This window comes from Chenopodium album, chromosome 5, assembly GCF_948465745.1.
Source record: "Chenopodium album chromosome 5, dcCheAlbu1.1, whole genome shotgun sequence".
In the NCBI taxonomy this organism is placed as follows: Eukaryota; Viridiplantae; Streptophyta; class Magnoliopsida; order Caryophyllales; family Amaranthaceae; genus Chenopodium; species Chenopodium album.
Window position 1 is genome coordinate 3,833,333 of NC_137838.1, and position 15,503 is coordinate 3,848,835.

Sequence of the window (15,503 nt, forward strand, 5' to 3'; positions counted from 1 at the left end):
ACATGTTCTGATTTACTGAACTGATTGTGATTGAATTGAACTGACCGAACTGAATTGTTTATGACTTATGAGACAAGAAAATTAGAAACTCAACTGATTGGAGTTGAACTAAAATTAAATTAAAGAGAACCGATCCTTAAACAAATTTAATTTTATAAAAAAAATAAAATAAAAAACCCCTTAGAAAAGACAACCCAAATGGCAAGCAATGAGTGCACCACATGTAGATCCGACGACCCCACAAAATATACCATTTCTCTCTTGAATTCCATATGCCACTCCTTAAAATTCCACCCTCCCACGTGTCACACTCTCCCTCAAAAATCTCCCCTTTTAACGCCGTCACTCCCACCCTTCCTCTCCACCTCCCCTTTCTCCGTCAAATCTAACTCCGTCAATTCACCCATTCCTCGTTTCTTTCACCCTCCAACATCCCACCCCCCCTCCATACACCCTCACATTCTCCCATTCATCCTCCATTTCCTCTCTCCTCCTTTTCCTCTTCCGCCATTGAAGCAGCCATGTCCGACCTTCCCCAAGAACACCATGAATCCTTGATGGACAAGATCTCTGATAAGATTCACGGTCACCATGATTCCTCTTCGTCTTCTTCAGATGATGAAGGTCATGAAAAGAAGAAGAAATCCCCTGTTTCTTCTCCTTCTTCTGCTCATGTTCCTCCTCCTGATGTTCTTCCTGAGCCTGAGGTTTCTGCTGCTGTTCCTTCTTCTACTTCGTCTAAGATCTACCGCCTTTTTGGTCGCGAAAAGCCTGTTCATCAGGTTCTCGGTGGTGGCAAACGTCCGTTTCTCTCTCCTTTCTTTTGTTTCAGATTTTCTTTTCGATTGATTCAATTTATTAGGTTAAGTTTTAGTAAAGTATCGTATTTGCTATTGATTATTGATTGTTGATATGTTGTTTGATGTAATAAGAGGTGCAAAATGATTTTAATTTTATAACGAAATTAATTTAGTTGATGATGTAGGTTAAATACTTAATTTCATGAGCTTATGTAATTGATTTTGGTGTGGGATTGAGGGTTTAAATTAAAAATTAATTTCGTTTTATTGTTGAATTCCTGTTGTGTTTGCTATCTGTAGATTGGAATTTTGTCTGATTAGTGATTTAATGTAATGATGAATTCTTATTACAAAATTAATCGAATTTTCATTATAAAAATGAAGTGCTGTATTTGAAACTGTATCAGATTTTTCATTATAAAAATTATAAAAATCAAGTACTCGTATTTGGTTTGTGTGATTGAAAAAAGGTGTTGCAAAAAGTATGATGTGATTTTTGGGAAAATATAAGTATATTTTTTAATGATTTTGAGGAATTGTTGGAGTTAGATTACTTCTAGAGGATTGCTTAATAATATTGACTTTTTGTAAAAGGAAATTAATTTTTTTGCCTTTCTTTTTCACCTTTGTGATCGTGTTCATTTACTTGTTGTGTTGCCTTTTCGTGTACCAAATGCTGTAATCTTTTCGCACAACCAGTCTATTTCGAATACAGATTCTTTCAATACATGATCTTTAGTCATATCTTGTTGCAAAGATTTTATTGTGCACAATATTTGATGATTCCAGGGGATTGCGATGGGTCAACATATTGCATTAGTCTTTTGGAGGGTACTTACAGTAAGACATATTGACATGGTAGACGAATGAGAATTAGATGAGGAAGGCGGGGGGTGAAAAGGAGTGTTGCCATGTTATAGTGAGATATGATTTGTGTTGTGGAGTCAATTCCTTGGTTCTGAATTATGTACCGTTGTTTAATTTTCATGACTATCGGGGTTATTTCTTGCTAGAGTACGCTTAGGAGATCATTACTTATTAATAACTACCAGAGGGTCCATTCTTAGATGTACATTGGGGTTATCCTTGATAATTAGGTACGATTTTGGGATGTATATGCTGATTGGAGGTATTCTAGGAGTAAATCCTTAAAGGACCGAGTCCACTTCTTAGGATGGGGTAGCCTTTTTTTTAACCCCTTGTGAGGGTTGTTTGGGGAGTGGGTGTTCTCCGTTGTTGTTCTGTGTGGCTGTAACTTGATATGGCTTTAAGTGCTATTGGGGCGGATAATGCCTTTTTCCTGATTAGAAAGTGTGACTGGTAAAGTAGTTATAACCTGGAATGTTTACTTTCATGCGTTAAAGACCACGGAGCGATTGACAAGAGTTTTAGACAATCTTGCTCTAATATGTAGATGTCTATAACGTGGAATCTTTACTTTCATGTACTTCCTGTGAGTTTTTTTTTTTACTCCAACCTATGTTTAGCTGTTGTTCGCCTCTAACTTGGAATGATATGAACGTTCGTTTACAGCTGCTGATGTTTTCCTATGGAGGAACAAAAAGATTTCTGCCTCTGCACTTGGTGTAGCTACTGTTGTTTGGTCTGTTTTTGAGTTGCTTCAATATCACTTGCTGACCCTTCTCTGCCACATTTTGATATTTACCCTTTCGGTCCTTTTCCTCTGGTCAAAAGCATCTGCATTTCTCAACAAGTAAGTAGTGCGTACTATTACGCTTGTCCACCCTTGCTTTTATGATCTTCCTTCTTAATTTTGTTATCTTGTGTTGGCTAGGGCTCCTCCAAGTATTCCCGATGTTCATATTCCCGATAATGCTCTCAGAGAATTTATCTCAGTATTAAGATTTGAGATCAACCGAGCTCTTTCATTGTTACGGGACATTGCCTCTGGGAAAGAGCTTAAAAAATTCCTCGCAGTATGTATTTTAAGCTTTTCTTAATTTTTATGGGTTATGTGCATGGGGTATGATATTAAATATAGTTGTTCAGAGAAATCGGATATGATGGCATAAGCAACTGACAAAGTAACCTCAATTCACCTGGCAGCTTAATTGTCTTGTCCACATTGTTATGTGAGGGAATTCACGCTCTAATACAATATTGCTAAGTTTCCAAGATTGTTATGGAATACTTGTACATGTATTTTGTGCTTTTGAGTATTTATGCATAGATACAGTCGTGTTTTCCATTCCTAATGGTGTCTAGCAATGCTTATTTCTTTTTCTAACAGCTTATTGTTTACATTTGAAACTGATTTGTTAACAGGTGGTAGCAGGCTTGTGGGTTCTGTCAATTGTAGGCAGTTGGTTCAACTTCCTGACTCTTGTTTACCTATGTAAGATACTTGGTTTGACAAACGTGATGATGTATAGTGGTGAATATACATTTTACTTGTTTCTCTAACTGGAGTGCGTTTGGTATTTGAATCAGTGTTTGTTCTGTTGCACACTGTACCCGTGCTCTATGAGAAGTATGAGGACCATGTAGATTCTTTCGCTGAGAAGGCATCAAAGGAGCTCAAGAGGCAGTATGCTGTAGCCGATGAGAAGTTCTTGAGTAAGATTCCAAGAGGGCCCTTGAAAGACAAGAAGGCTGCATGAGGAGATAAATTAGAGCTAGCTATGAGTCTATGACAAGGTTCACGCTGACATTTGCCCTGCTGCTGTTGTTTTTTGGGTAGAAGTTTCAACTCTTTATGTGGTTTAGGACCCCTTGTTAATTGTTTTTCGACGTATATGAGTTCATATTTGAAATGAACCAGGTGCTTTGTAAGATAGTTCCTAGTCCTGGAATCTGTTTAAACACCTATAGCTTCTAGTATTATATTCAGTACCTTGCAATATTGTAGGATGAAGTAGATGAACAATAATGTAATTTTGTACTTTCATACCCTCGATTATGCCTTGCTTTCTGTCACTCCTTCAATCCTCTTGCATGAGCTGGGTTAAAGGAGTAATGTTGGTGAATAAATATCTAGTAAATTTTTGATCTTGTTAGAATAAAAGCTATCAGATTTGTGAGTGACATAATTTAGATAAGTCTGTTCGTTCACTATAATCTTCCAGGAGATTTTCCTTTGAAAAATTGAAACAATGATGTAATCCTAGACAATTTCTGTAATTTTCTAAAAACAGGGAGTTATTTGACGTCTTTCCAATATTTTGGTCTTTTCATCTTTTGGTCTCTGAAACTTTGATAATATTACATTCATTACAAGATATGGTGTTTGATTGACTTCCACAAATTTGACAAATTGTTTGGGTCACATTAGCATAAAACGTTATCCGTCCCAAACAGTGAGGGAAGTTGCTTACCCAGCCTTCTCTAAGTAAGACTTTCCATGGAAGTTCTTACTATGGCCAATAAAACAGTTTTACTCACTTTCTAAAGCGCGGTATTTGCATTTTGTTACATTAGATATCTACTTCTATGACTTGATCTCGTTTTCCCTTTCACAAAATTTGGTAGTTCTCACAGTTCACTTTGTTACCTGCTAGTCCTTCCCCTTAGAGTATTAGGAAGATGTGCAGACAAGGTTTGCATTCATAACTTGAAGCATGTCATTGAGCATGGTGGGTGCACATTGCAGCAAGGCGATCAAGGAACTGGAGTGAGAAGTTAGTCATGTAAATAAAGCACCAATTGACTCACTAATAGAGGCGTGAACAGATTGATAGTGTCACTGCTCTTAACACACCCCTTACGGAGCTTTAAATTTCATTCAAGGAAGACACTTCTGGAGTAGCATGGCCACAATTACTTCGGCCTTGAAGGAGATTTTCTTACTTTCCTGCTCAAGAGAGCGAACTTTTAAGGCACTTGATTTCAGGACTTTACATGTCCAGCCCAGGGTTCAGCACAGTGAAGCCTTCTTCTAGGGGTGCAAAAATATATTCCAGTGTAGAAAACTAGAAATCACTCTCCAGCAGGGAATTCGTAAAAAATCAGAATAGTGCTTGTATTTATTTCAGATTTGTTAGTTCTACAACCAATATACCCTACCTATTTCTATACAGCATATATTGGAGACAACAAAGAAGCTGGTCTCAAAGAGATATCATAATTTTTCAGCATGCTCCGCTTTTTTAATCAAGCACCCTTGGTGAATTAATGCATGATATATGCCCAGAACCTGTTACCAGGACCTTCATCTTCATCTGATTCGCTATCACTATCGTGTATCAACCACCAAATCTTCAAATCATCAAAAATGTATCTAACAATCTGCAATGAGGGGACAAAAAAAAGAAGTCAAGACCATGTACTTGTGTCAAAATGAGGCTAATAGCAGCAATTGGAGGGCAGCAAAGGCTATGGAGTTTTTTTTTTTTTTTTTTTTTTTTTTTTTTTTTTTTTTTTTTTTTTTTTTTTTTATTGAGATGGCAGGGGATACATTATATATACAGCTGACCTTTAAGTAATAATACAACGGTGCAATCAAGTATATAAGACAACTATTAAGTCGATAACTAGATCTCTTAGAAAGGGTGAGAAAGTGACCTGGCTAGGCGACATGGGCCTCAGCTGCTGTTGACTCAAGTGTTTCTTTGGGCATTTCAAATTGCTAAGCCAAACAATTGAACTGCAGTGACAACAGTATCCTCTGTTATACTTGTATCTCCATGATGGAAGGCCTGGCAGTGGATAAAAAACACATCAATAAAGCCAGATAGACGACTTGGAAAAGGTGTCTACTATCACCTCCACATTGCATGTTGACGGCAAGGAGAAAACTGGCTTGACAAAGCAGTCTATTGAAAAGGCATACCAAATTGACAGTACAAAAAATTGAGGTCTGCAACCAGACTACCCCTCTCTTTGATTTCTCTGTGTTGCGTCAAAAGCGTCATCATCTTAGTTTTAAAAATAGTATATTTTTTTAATGGACAATGAATCTTGACTTCAAGTAATGTCTTTTAGAGGAAAAATAAATGTAGGAACCTTTGGAATACTAAAATTCAGAGGACATCTCATTAAGAAGGTGGGCATTTTATATGGGACATAAGAAATACTAGAAAGGAAATGTCAAAGCTAAAATACAACAATGCCAACAGGATATTGCTAAGCAATATTATCTCCCTTCGTCTCTAACAGTTCTTCCTATATTGAAGAACGGTGATTGTCTCCCAATAAAGTCAAAAATAAGATGAACTTTTAGAGGAGGGAGAATTAAATGCAAAAGCATATTAATTTATGAATACGAAGTATTATATACGCACCCAAGTATGTTCTTCTAAAAGCATCTTTCCAGTCATAGTTTGCATCTTTAAAAACACCATTTGAAGCTGTATGTTGCCGACCATCAGCAGTAACACCACCTTGAAACCCCTCACCTTTCAAAATACTCTGGGAGTCACCAAAATGGCAGTTATAATGGAACTGCCAAAGATAGTTGTCAGTTGCTGCTGCATTCCATGACCTTCAAAAACAACAATGAACAAGTGCTATTATAACATTCAAGAGTTGTACAACATTTCGAAGACTGAAGTTGCATGAAGCAAACAATATGAATATATGATATAACTCAAACACATAAATAAAAACTCCATCATTGGATTTTCCAAAAATCAATGGAAACTGCAAAGCAATTAAAAATGTAAAGCATGGCAAGGCATATTACCGGCACACCATACCAGCAGATACTATAGATGGCAGGTCCAGGAAATTGAAGAGATGTACAAGAACATCTTGAGGCAATTGGACAGGATCTGAAAGGTCATTTTTGTCATCAATATAGCTGTTCAAAATAAAATACATAAACAATGACAAGAGACCAAAGATATAAAGGGATATCTTGTTTCCTTGCTTCATACTTGTATTTTATATGACTTACACATTGTTTGGATTGAGAGAATTGGAGGGAAAGGAAGAGGAGAAAAAAGAAGGGAATTATCCTCCCTTCTTTGGATACCTTTTGATAGGAGGGAAGGGAAGGAAAATAGAAGGATTCATTTTCCCTCATTCTTTAAAAAAAACAAATCCTTCCGACGTTAGAAAGATTTAGAGGGAAAATGTAACCTTACCTTCTCCTTCCCCTTCCTTATATTCTCCCCCTTCCCTTTCTCTTCCACTTTGCTATCCAAACAAACAGTTACACTAAGAAATAGGTCATAGTACCAATCTTGTGTCCTTGAGTGCTAGGATCACAACACTCCCATGATATTAGAAAAGAGTGCCTAGGAAAATAAACTGAATTTCTAATAGTTTGATTCCTTCCTATAACTTCTAGGTGGTTGTGTTAGCAAACTATCAGCAAAACAAATTTTACACTTATTGAGATAGCATTTAGATGCATTACAGCAATTGCCTAATTTTTTTCCTCTTCTTGATAAAGGATGTGAAATCTCAAGTGTTGTCATCATTCATCAACCTTGCCACTGCAGGCTAAGTTATGTGTTCACTGAAATTTAACTGCAATTTAAGGATACATTGACCAACTGACAGGAATCCTAGATCCTTTCATAGCAGAATTTTAAATGCTTTGATATTTAATTTAGACATTTGATCTCAGCAAATGCTACCTTTTTCTTCCAGTTGAGTTTTGGCACGTCTCTTGTAAGCAACCTTTGCTTGCTTGAATTCTGCAGCTGCTAGACTTCGTTTCTGCTTTGGCAAAGCAGCCTCCGCACTCTGGCTGAGAAGGTTAGCTGCTGAAACAGCACTTTGTGTCTGCATTCTAGTACAGAACTTAAAGTTATTGAAGGACTTCAGCTCATCAGGATGAACAAAACAATGCCAGGCTTAATACAAATTCATATCATCAAGAAACCAAAATGTTCGGTATTTAATCTCACTAATCCGAGTCTAAACATCAAGCTGTGTAATCCATGTAATCATCATTTGAATTTACAACCATCAGAAATTATTTCACAAATAATCACAACATTGTATTCAATGAACAATCATTACACTAAAAAAAGTTTAAACTTAATATTCCATTAAAAAAGACTAATTAGGTTCAAGGATAAAACAATAATGAATAAACCCACAACATCAAGCAAATCACATACAACAAAATTAATCAAACCCAGTTCAATTCACTGATAACCCAGTGTATATAGAGGGCAGCCAATCAATCAAAATTCAAACTTTAAATATTCATACAAAACCATAGATTTTATAGGATAAAGCCAAATAAACCCAATTCAATTCACCAACAACCCAGTTAATATACAGGAAGCAAGAAATCAATCAAAAATCAAAACTTTATACAATCATAAAAAATTAAACCATAGTTTAAAAATCAAAATCAATGACAATAATAATAAAATCAACATAATAGAAATTTAAATAAAAAAAAGGAGGAGGAAATTACTGAGGAAGGAGGCGAAAAGCGGCGATTGTATCTTCAAGAAGAAGAGACTGAAGTGGTTTAGGGGATTTGGCGTAAGCTGATCGAAGAATACCAGCAAGCTCTGTGCAAGCAATTGGGTAGCGGTATGAGAGAGTAAGTGATTTTCGCAATTCCAATTTTTGGTATCTTCGTAATGCTCCCGACATTTTTGGTGTTTGTAATTTGATGGGTAAAGATCAAAATCAAAACTTTTTAAAGAAAGCAGAGATTAGGGTTCATGTTAGTCTTTGAATTTAATAGATTTTCCATTGAAAGGAATTTGTGGGAGGAGAGAGAGATTGGAGATTAAAAGAAGTGGAATTAAGGAGTGATTGCCTAATTGGTGGGGAATTTCCAATGTTTTTGGCGGTGGTGGTTGAGGTGGGTGTTTGGTTCTCCCCTTCCCACTTTCTACCCAAAGGAAGGGAGGAGAAGGGGAAAAAAAAAGTGTAAACAAAACTGGCAAGAGTTTGAAGAAAAAAAAAAAAAATTTGTTTTTTTAAAATACACGTGTTACGTATATACCATGCATTAGTACGGATACACTCTAGTTTGTTTCAAATTGTTTAGCTCAATTGGTTTTGTTCATTATTACAGATTTGTAACCCGACCTGTTATTAACACGACCCAAACCCGATAAGAAATATGAACCGACGTGACCCGACTAGAGCATGACCCAACACAAACCCGACCCGCATAGGTTACGGAATTAATCCGAATTGACCCGACCCGAATTGACCTGACCTACTCTTACCGTCCCAAACCCGACCTGTTTACCCGAATTGACAGCTCTTCCCGAAACCTCCAAAATTTCTCAAAAATCGTGGATATTAGCCTTCAATTTTTGAATTTTTTTGACTTTTTTTTCACCCGAAAATAAAAATTGCCGAAATGTTTACCGTGATCCCTAATACCTTCTAGGAGTCCAATTGGCTGGGTGCAACCATCCAATTTACCTTTAAACGACCAATTTACCGGTTTACAACTTGCACCGATTTCACTAACTCAAGCACCACGAACATTTATGACAACATATGATGATCATATATGGATCCAAACGGCATTATATAACCCCGAGATGTATCCCCTAAAATCTCAATACTTTTCGACACCGGGCCCCGAAACATTCGAAATTTCTCAAAAAGTGTGGATATAACCTTCAATTTTTGAATTTTTTGACTTTTTTTCGCCCGGAAATAAAAATTGTAAAAATGTTTATCATGGTCTCTAATATCCTCTGGGAGTCCAATTGGCTGGGTGGAACCATCCAATTTGCCTTTAAACAGCCAATTTACCGGTTTACAACTTGCACCGATTTCATTAACTCAAGCCTACCACAAACATTTATGACAACATATAATGATCATATATGGTTCCAAACGCCATTTTATGATCCCGAGATGTATCCCTTAAATCTAAAGGCTTTTCGACACCGAGCCTCAAAACCTCCAAAATTTCTTAAAAAACGTGGATATTAGCCTTCAATTTTAGAATTTTTTACTTTTTTTTGCCTAGAAATTAAAATGTCGAAATGTTTACCATGGTCCCTAACACCCGCCAGACGTCCAATTGGGTGGGTGAAATTATCCAATTTGCCTTTAAACGACCAATTTACCAGTTTACAACTTGCAAATATTTCATTAACTCAAGCCTACCACGAACATTTATGGCAACGTATAATGATCATATATGGTTCCAAACGACATTATATGACCCCGAGATGTATTCCCTAGAATTTCAGTACTTTTCGACATCGGGCCCGAAACCTCCAAAATTTCGCAAAATACGTGGATATTAGACTTTAATTTTGGAAATTTTGAACTTTTTATTCGCCCGGAAATAAAAATTATCGTAATGTTTCCAATGGTCCCTAATACCTTTCGGGAGTACACCTAGCTGGGTGGAACCATCCAATTTGCCTTTAAACGCCAATTTACCGATTTACAACTTGCACCGATTTCATTAATTCAAGCCTACCACAAACATTTACGACAACATATAATGATCATATATGGTTCAAAACGACATTATATGATCCCGAGATGTATTCCCTAGAATTTCAATACTTTTCGACACCGGACCCCGAAACCTCCAAAATTTCTCAAAAAGAGTCGATTAGCAATAGCTGGTTCCTACAGGCGCCTGTACGGTGCAACGTACAGTCGTTTTGTAGGAAAGAACATGATATATAAAAGTAATAAACATATAGTTATAGTGAAAAGAACATACTATTAAAATGTAATGAACATATACCTAAAGTAAAAATAACATACTATTAAAATGTAATGAACATATACCTAGAGTGAAAAGAACATATTTGCACCAAAAAAATACATAAAAAGAACATATGTTTATGTTCATTGATCAGTCAGTGTAATGTACTTTATTTGCAACATAAAGATCATTGTTTAATGTGAAATGTTTATTAAATTTTGTCTTCAAATTAGGGTGGTTATATATAGATAAAGTTTATTACATAATATTATCATGTTCTTTATTAATATTGCAGATGTTCTTTAGATATGAAAAAAATATATAAAATTGAATGTTCGTTACAAAACAACTATATGTTCTTTACAAAATAACTGTATGCTCTTTACAAAATAATTACATGTTCTTTTTGCATTTTTTGGCTGTACCAAGCAAGGTACAGCCGCCTGCACCTTAAAATTTTCAGTCGATTAGCCTTCAATTTTGGAATTTTTTGACGTTTTTTCGCCCGAAAATAAAAATTGCCGAAATGTTTACCATGGTCCCTAATACCCTTCGAGAGTCCAATTGGGTTGGTTGAACCATCCAATTTTCTTTTAAACGACCAATTTACCGGTTTACCACTTGCACCGATTTCATTAACTCAAGCCTACCACGAACATTTATGTCAACATATAATGATCATTTATGGTTCCAAACGGCATTATATGACCCCGAGATGTATCCCCTAAAATCTCATTTCTTTTTGACACCGGGCCCTGAAACCTTCGAAATTTCTAAAAAAACATGGATATTAGCCTTCAATTTTGGAATTTTTTGACTTTTTTCGCACGGAAATAAAAATTTCCGAAATGTTTACCATGGTCCCTAATACCCCCGGGAGTCAAATGGGTAAGTGGAATCATCCAATTTGCCTTTAAACGACCAATTTACCGGTTTACAACTTGCACCGATTTCATTAATTCAAGCCTACCACGAAAATTTATTACAACAAATAATTATGATCATATATGGTTCCAAACGACATTACATCACCCCGAGATGTATTCCCTAGAATTTCAAGACTTTTAGACAGTGGGCCACGAAGACTCCAAATTTCTCAAAAAGCGTGGATATTCGCCTTCAATTTTTGAATTTTTTGACTGTTTTCGCCCGAAAATAATAATTTTCGAAATGTTTACCATGGTCCATAATACCCTCCCGGAGTCCAATTGGGTAGGTGGAACCATCTAATTTGCCTTTAAACAACCAATTTACCGATTTACAAATTGCACTGATTTGATTAATTCAAGCCTACCACGAGCATTTATGACAACATATAATGATCATATATGGTTCCAAACTGCATTATATGACCCCGAGATGTATTCCCTAAAATCTTAAAGCTTTTTGACAACGGGCCCCGAAATCTCCAAATTTTCTCAAAAAGCGTGGATATTAGCTTTTTATTTTGGAAATTTTTTACTTTATTTCGCCCGGAAATAAAAATTGACGAAATATTTACCATGGTCCCTAATACCCTACGGGTGTCCCATTGGGTGGGTGGAACCATCCAATTTGCCTTTAAACGACAAATTTACCGATTTACAACTTGCACCGATTTAATTAACTCAAGTCTACCATGGACATTTATGACGACATATAATAATCATATATTGTTCCAAACGGCATTATATGACACTAAGATGTATTCCCTGGAATATCAAGACTTTTCGACACCGAGTCCCGAAACATTCAAATTTCGCAAAATGCGTTGACATTAGGCTTCAATTTTTGAATTTTTTTGACTTTTTTCGCTCGGAAATAAAAATTGCCAAAATATTTACTATGGTCCCTAATATTCTCCGGGAGTCCAATTGGCTGGATGGAACCATCCAATTTGCCTTTAAACGGTCAATTTACCAGTTTACAAGTTGCATCGATTTCATTAACTCAAACCTACCACGAACATTTATGAAAACATATAATGATCATATATATGGTTTCAAACGGCATTATATGACCTTGATATGTATCCCCTACACTAGTAGATTAATGCAATTAGCTTCCGAGTACTGTCCATCGGTTTTTAAAAATCGGTGGGAAAATATGGAGAAAATTGGGCGGGATTATGAGGGAAGGGTATTGCCACCGGTTCGGTTTGAACCGGTGGGAAAGATATATATTAATCCCACCGGTTCAAAACCGGTGGCTTTGTTACAAAAAAAACCTGCCCCCCTAAATAAACCCCTAACCCTAAATTCTCCTCTCCTCAGCCTCTCTCTTTCTCTCTTTTGCTGTCCCCTCTCCTCCTTTCTTCCTCTCTTGCTCTCTCCTCTCCTCTTCTCTTTGTCGATCTCCTCTTCTATTTCCTCCTCTTTCCTGATCTTCTCTTATTGTCGTCTCACCCCTCTCTCTTCTTCTCTCTCGTCGCCCTCCTCTTCTTTCCCGTCAAAGGCCACCACCACCACTGCCACCAACCACCGCCACCAACCACCGCCGCTAACAAGACCTACATCAACAAAACCACCCCCCTTCTCTTATCACGCTCTTTCATTTGTGGTGATGGTTTTAAGCAAATTAATGGTTTTTAAGGTCAAATTCTAGTGTTTTCATGGACGAATTTGGCCTTATTAAACCAAGTTTGAGGGAATTTCGAAGCCTTTTAATGTTTAAGCTACGTTTAAATATTATTTTGTTTTTGATTTTTTTATTTAATTTTTGGATAGTATTGGGTTGGTGGGTTTGATTGTCGTAAAATGCGTGGATATTAGACTTTAATTTTGGAATTTTTTGACTTTTTATTCGCCCGGAAGTAAAAAATTGTCGTAATGTTTCCAATGGTCCTTAATACCCTTCGGGAGTACACTTGGGTGGGTGGAATTGAACCATCTAATTTGCCTTTGAACAGCCGATTTACTGGTTTACAACTTGCACCGATTTCATTAAGTTAAGCCTACCACGTACATTTATGAAAACAAATAATGATCATATATGATTCCAAATGACATTATATGACCCTGAAATGTATTCCCTAAAATTTCAAAACTTTTCGAGACTGGGCCCCGAAACCTCCAGAATTTCTCAAAAAGCGTAGATATAGGACTTCAATTTTTGAATTTTTTAACTTTTTTTCGCCTGGAAATAAAAATAGCCGAAATTTTTACTATGGTCACTAATACGCTCCGGGATTCCAATTGGGTGGTTGGAACCATCCAATTTGCTTTTAAACATCCAATTTACCGGTTTACAACTTGCACCGATTTTATTAACTCAAGCCTACCACAAACATTTATGGCAACATATAATGATCATATATGGTTCCAAATGACATTATATGACCCCAAATTGTATTCCCTAAAATTTCAAGACTTTTCGACACCGGGCCCCGAAACCTCCAAAACTTCTCAAAAAGCGTGGATATTAGCCTAATGTTTACCATGGTCTTCAATTTTAGAATTTTTTATCTCTTTTTTCGCCCGGAAATAAAAATTGCCGAAATGTTTACCATGGTCCCTAATAACCTCGGGGAGTCCAATTGGATGGGTGGAACCATCCAATTTGCCTTTAAACGCCAAATTTACCGGTTTACAACTTGCACCGATTTAATTAGCTCAAGCCTACCACGAACATTTATAACAACATATAATGATCATATATGGTTCCAAACAACAGTATATGACCCCGAGATGTAACCCCTTAAATCTCAAGGATTTTTGACACCGGGACTCGAAACCTCCAAAATTTCTAAAAAAGCGTGGATATTAACATTTAATTTTGGAATTTTTTGACTTTTTTTCGTCCGAAATTAAAAATTGCCGAAATGTTTACCATGGTTTCTTATACCCTCTGGTAATCCAATTAGGTGGGTGGAACCATCCAATTTGCATTTAAACGACCAATTTACCTGTTTATAACTTGCACTTATTTCATTAACTCAAGCCTATCAAGAACATTTATGACAACATATAATGGTCATTTATGGATTCAAACGTCATTATATAATCTTGAGATTTATCTTATAAAATCTCATTTCTTTTCGACAGATCAGGCCCCGAAACCTTCGAAATTTCTCAAAAAGCGTTGATATTAGCCATAAATTTAGGAATTTTTTGACTTTTTTTCTCCCGGAATTAAAAACTGCTGAAATATTTACCATGGTCTCTAATACCCTCTAGGTGTCCAATTGGGTGGGTGGAACCATCCAATTTGCCTTTAAACGACCAATTTATCGATTTAAAACTTGCACCGATTTCATTAACTCAAGCCTAAAATGAACATTTATGACAACAAAAAATGATCACATATGGTTCCAAACGATATTATATGACCCCGAGATTTATTCCCTAGAATTTCGAGACTTTTAGACACCGGGCCCCGAAAACTCTTAAATTTCTCAAAAGCATGGATATTAGCCTTCAATTTTTTAATTTTTTTAGCTTTTTTTTTCGCTCGTAAATAAAAATTGCCAAAATGTTTGCCATGGTCCCAAATACCCTCCGGGAGTCCAATTATGTGGGTGGAACCATCTAATTTGTCTTTAAACGACCTATTTATCGGTTTACAACTTGCACTGATTTTATTAAAGCATACCATGAACATTTATGACAACAAATAATGATCATATATGGTTGCAAATGATATTATATGACCCCGAGATTTAATCCTAAAATTTCAAGACTTTTCGACACCGAGCCTCGAAACCTCTAAAATATCTCAAAAAGCGTGGATATTAGCCTTAAATATTGAAATTTTTTGATTTTATTTTGCCCAGAAATAAAAAATGCCAAAATGTTTACCATGATACCTAATATCCTTCTGTAGTCCAATTGGGTGGGTGGAGCCACCCAATTTGTCTTTAAATGACAATTTACGGGTTTACAACTTACATCGATTTAATTAACTCAAACCTACCACAAACATTTATGGCAACAAATAGTGATCATATATGGTTCCAAACGACATTATATGACCTCGATATGTATTCCATAGTATCTCAAGGCTTTTCGATACCAGGCCCCGAAACCTCCAAAATTTCTCAAAAAGTGTGGATATTAGCCTCTAATTTTATGAATTTTTAATTTTTTTTGCCCGAAAATAATAATTGCCGAAATGTTTTCCATGGTCCCTAATACCCTTCCGGAGTCCAATTGGGTGGG

The 15,503-nt window shown here is 36.2% G+C and overlaps 2 protein-coding genes across 2 annotated transcripts; one reads left to right on the forward strand and one right to left on the reverse strand.

Annotated features, from left to right (window-relative positions):
* The first annotated feature begins 435 nt into the window (after positions 1 to 435).
* LOC145631567 (reticulon-like protein B6) lies at positions 436 to 3,746 on the forward strand. Its single transcript, XM_081683675.1, has 5 exons — positions 436 to 801; positions 2,334 to 2,514; positions 2,596 to 2,737; positions 3,087 to 3,156; positions 3,252 to 3,746. Exons 1-5 carry the CDS (start codon positions 522 to 524, stop codon positions 3,419 to 3,421), a joined length of 843 nt encoding a protein of 280 aa, XP_081539801.1. The 5' UTR covers positions 436 to 521; the 3' UTR covers positions 3,422 to 3,746.
* A 1,012-nt stretch (positions 3,747 to 4,758) lies between these two features.
* LOC145631569 (F-box protein At5g52880-like) lies at positions 4,759 to 8,618 on the reverse strand. The gene is made up of 6 exons (XM_081683677.1): positions 8,137 to 8,618; positions 7,343 to 7,497; positions 6,442 to 6,529; positions 6,041 to 6,240; positions 5,322 to 5,455; positions 4,759 to 5,045 (listed from the first exon to the last, which is right to left on the reverse strand). The coding sequence occupies exons 1-6, from the start codon at positions 8,319 to 8,321 to the stop codon at positions 4,929 to 4,931; spliced, it is 879 nt and encodes a 292-aa protein (XP_081539803.1). The 5' UTR covers positions 8,322 to 8,618; the 3' UTR covers positions 4,759 to 4,928.
* Between the last annotated feature and the right edge of the window lie 6,885 nt (positions 8,619 to 15,503).

Bases quoted from the DNA above. Each gene is read 5' to 3' on its own strand.
- LOC145631567 (XM_081683675.1), top strand. From the start codon at position 522: ATGTCCGACCTTCCCCAAGAACACCATGAATCCTTGATGGACAAGATC. The intron at 2,515-2,595 runs GTAAGTAGTGCG...TGTGTTGGCTAG, and splicing joins GCATCTGCATTTCTCAACAA to GGCTCCTCCAAGTATTCCCG. The intron at 2,738-3,086 runs GTATGTATTTTA...ATTTGTTAACAG, and splicing joins AGCTTAAAAAATTCCTCGCA to GTGGTAGCAGGCTTGTGGGT.
- LOC145631569 (XM_081683677.1), bottom strand. From the start codon at position 8,321: ATGTCGGGAGCATTACGAAGATACCAAAAATTGGAATTGCGAAAATCA. The intron at 7,498-8,136 runs GTAATTTCCTCC...GTTCTGTACTAG, and splicing joins GCTTTTCGCCTCCTTCCTCA to AATGCAGACACAAAGTGCTG. The intron at 5,456-6,040 runs GTGCGTATATAA...ATCCACTGCCAG, and splicing joins TTTTAGAAGAACATACTTGG to GCCTTCCATCATGGAGATAC.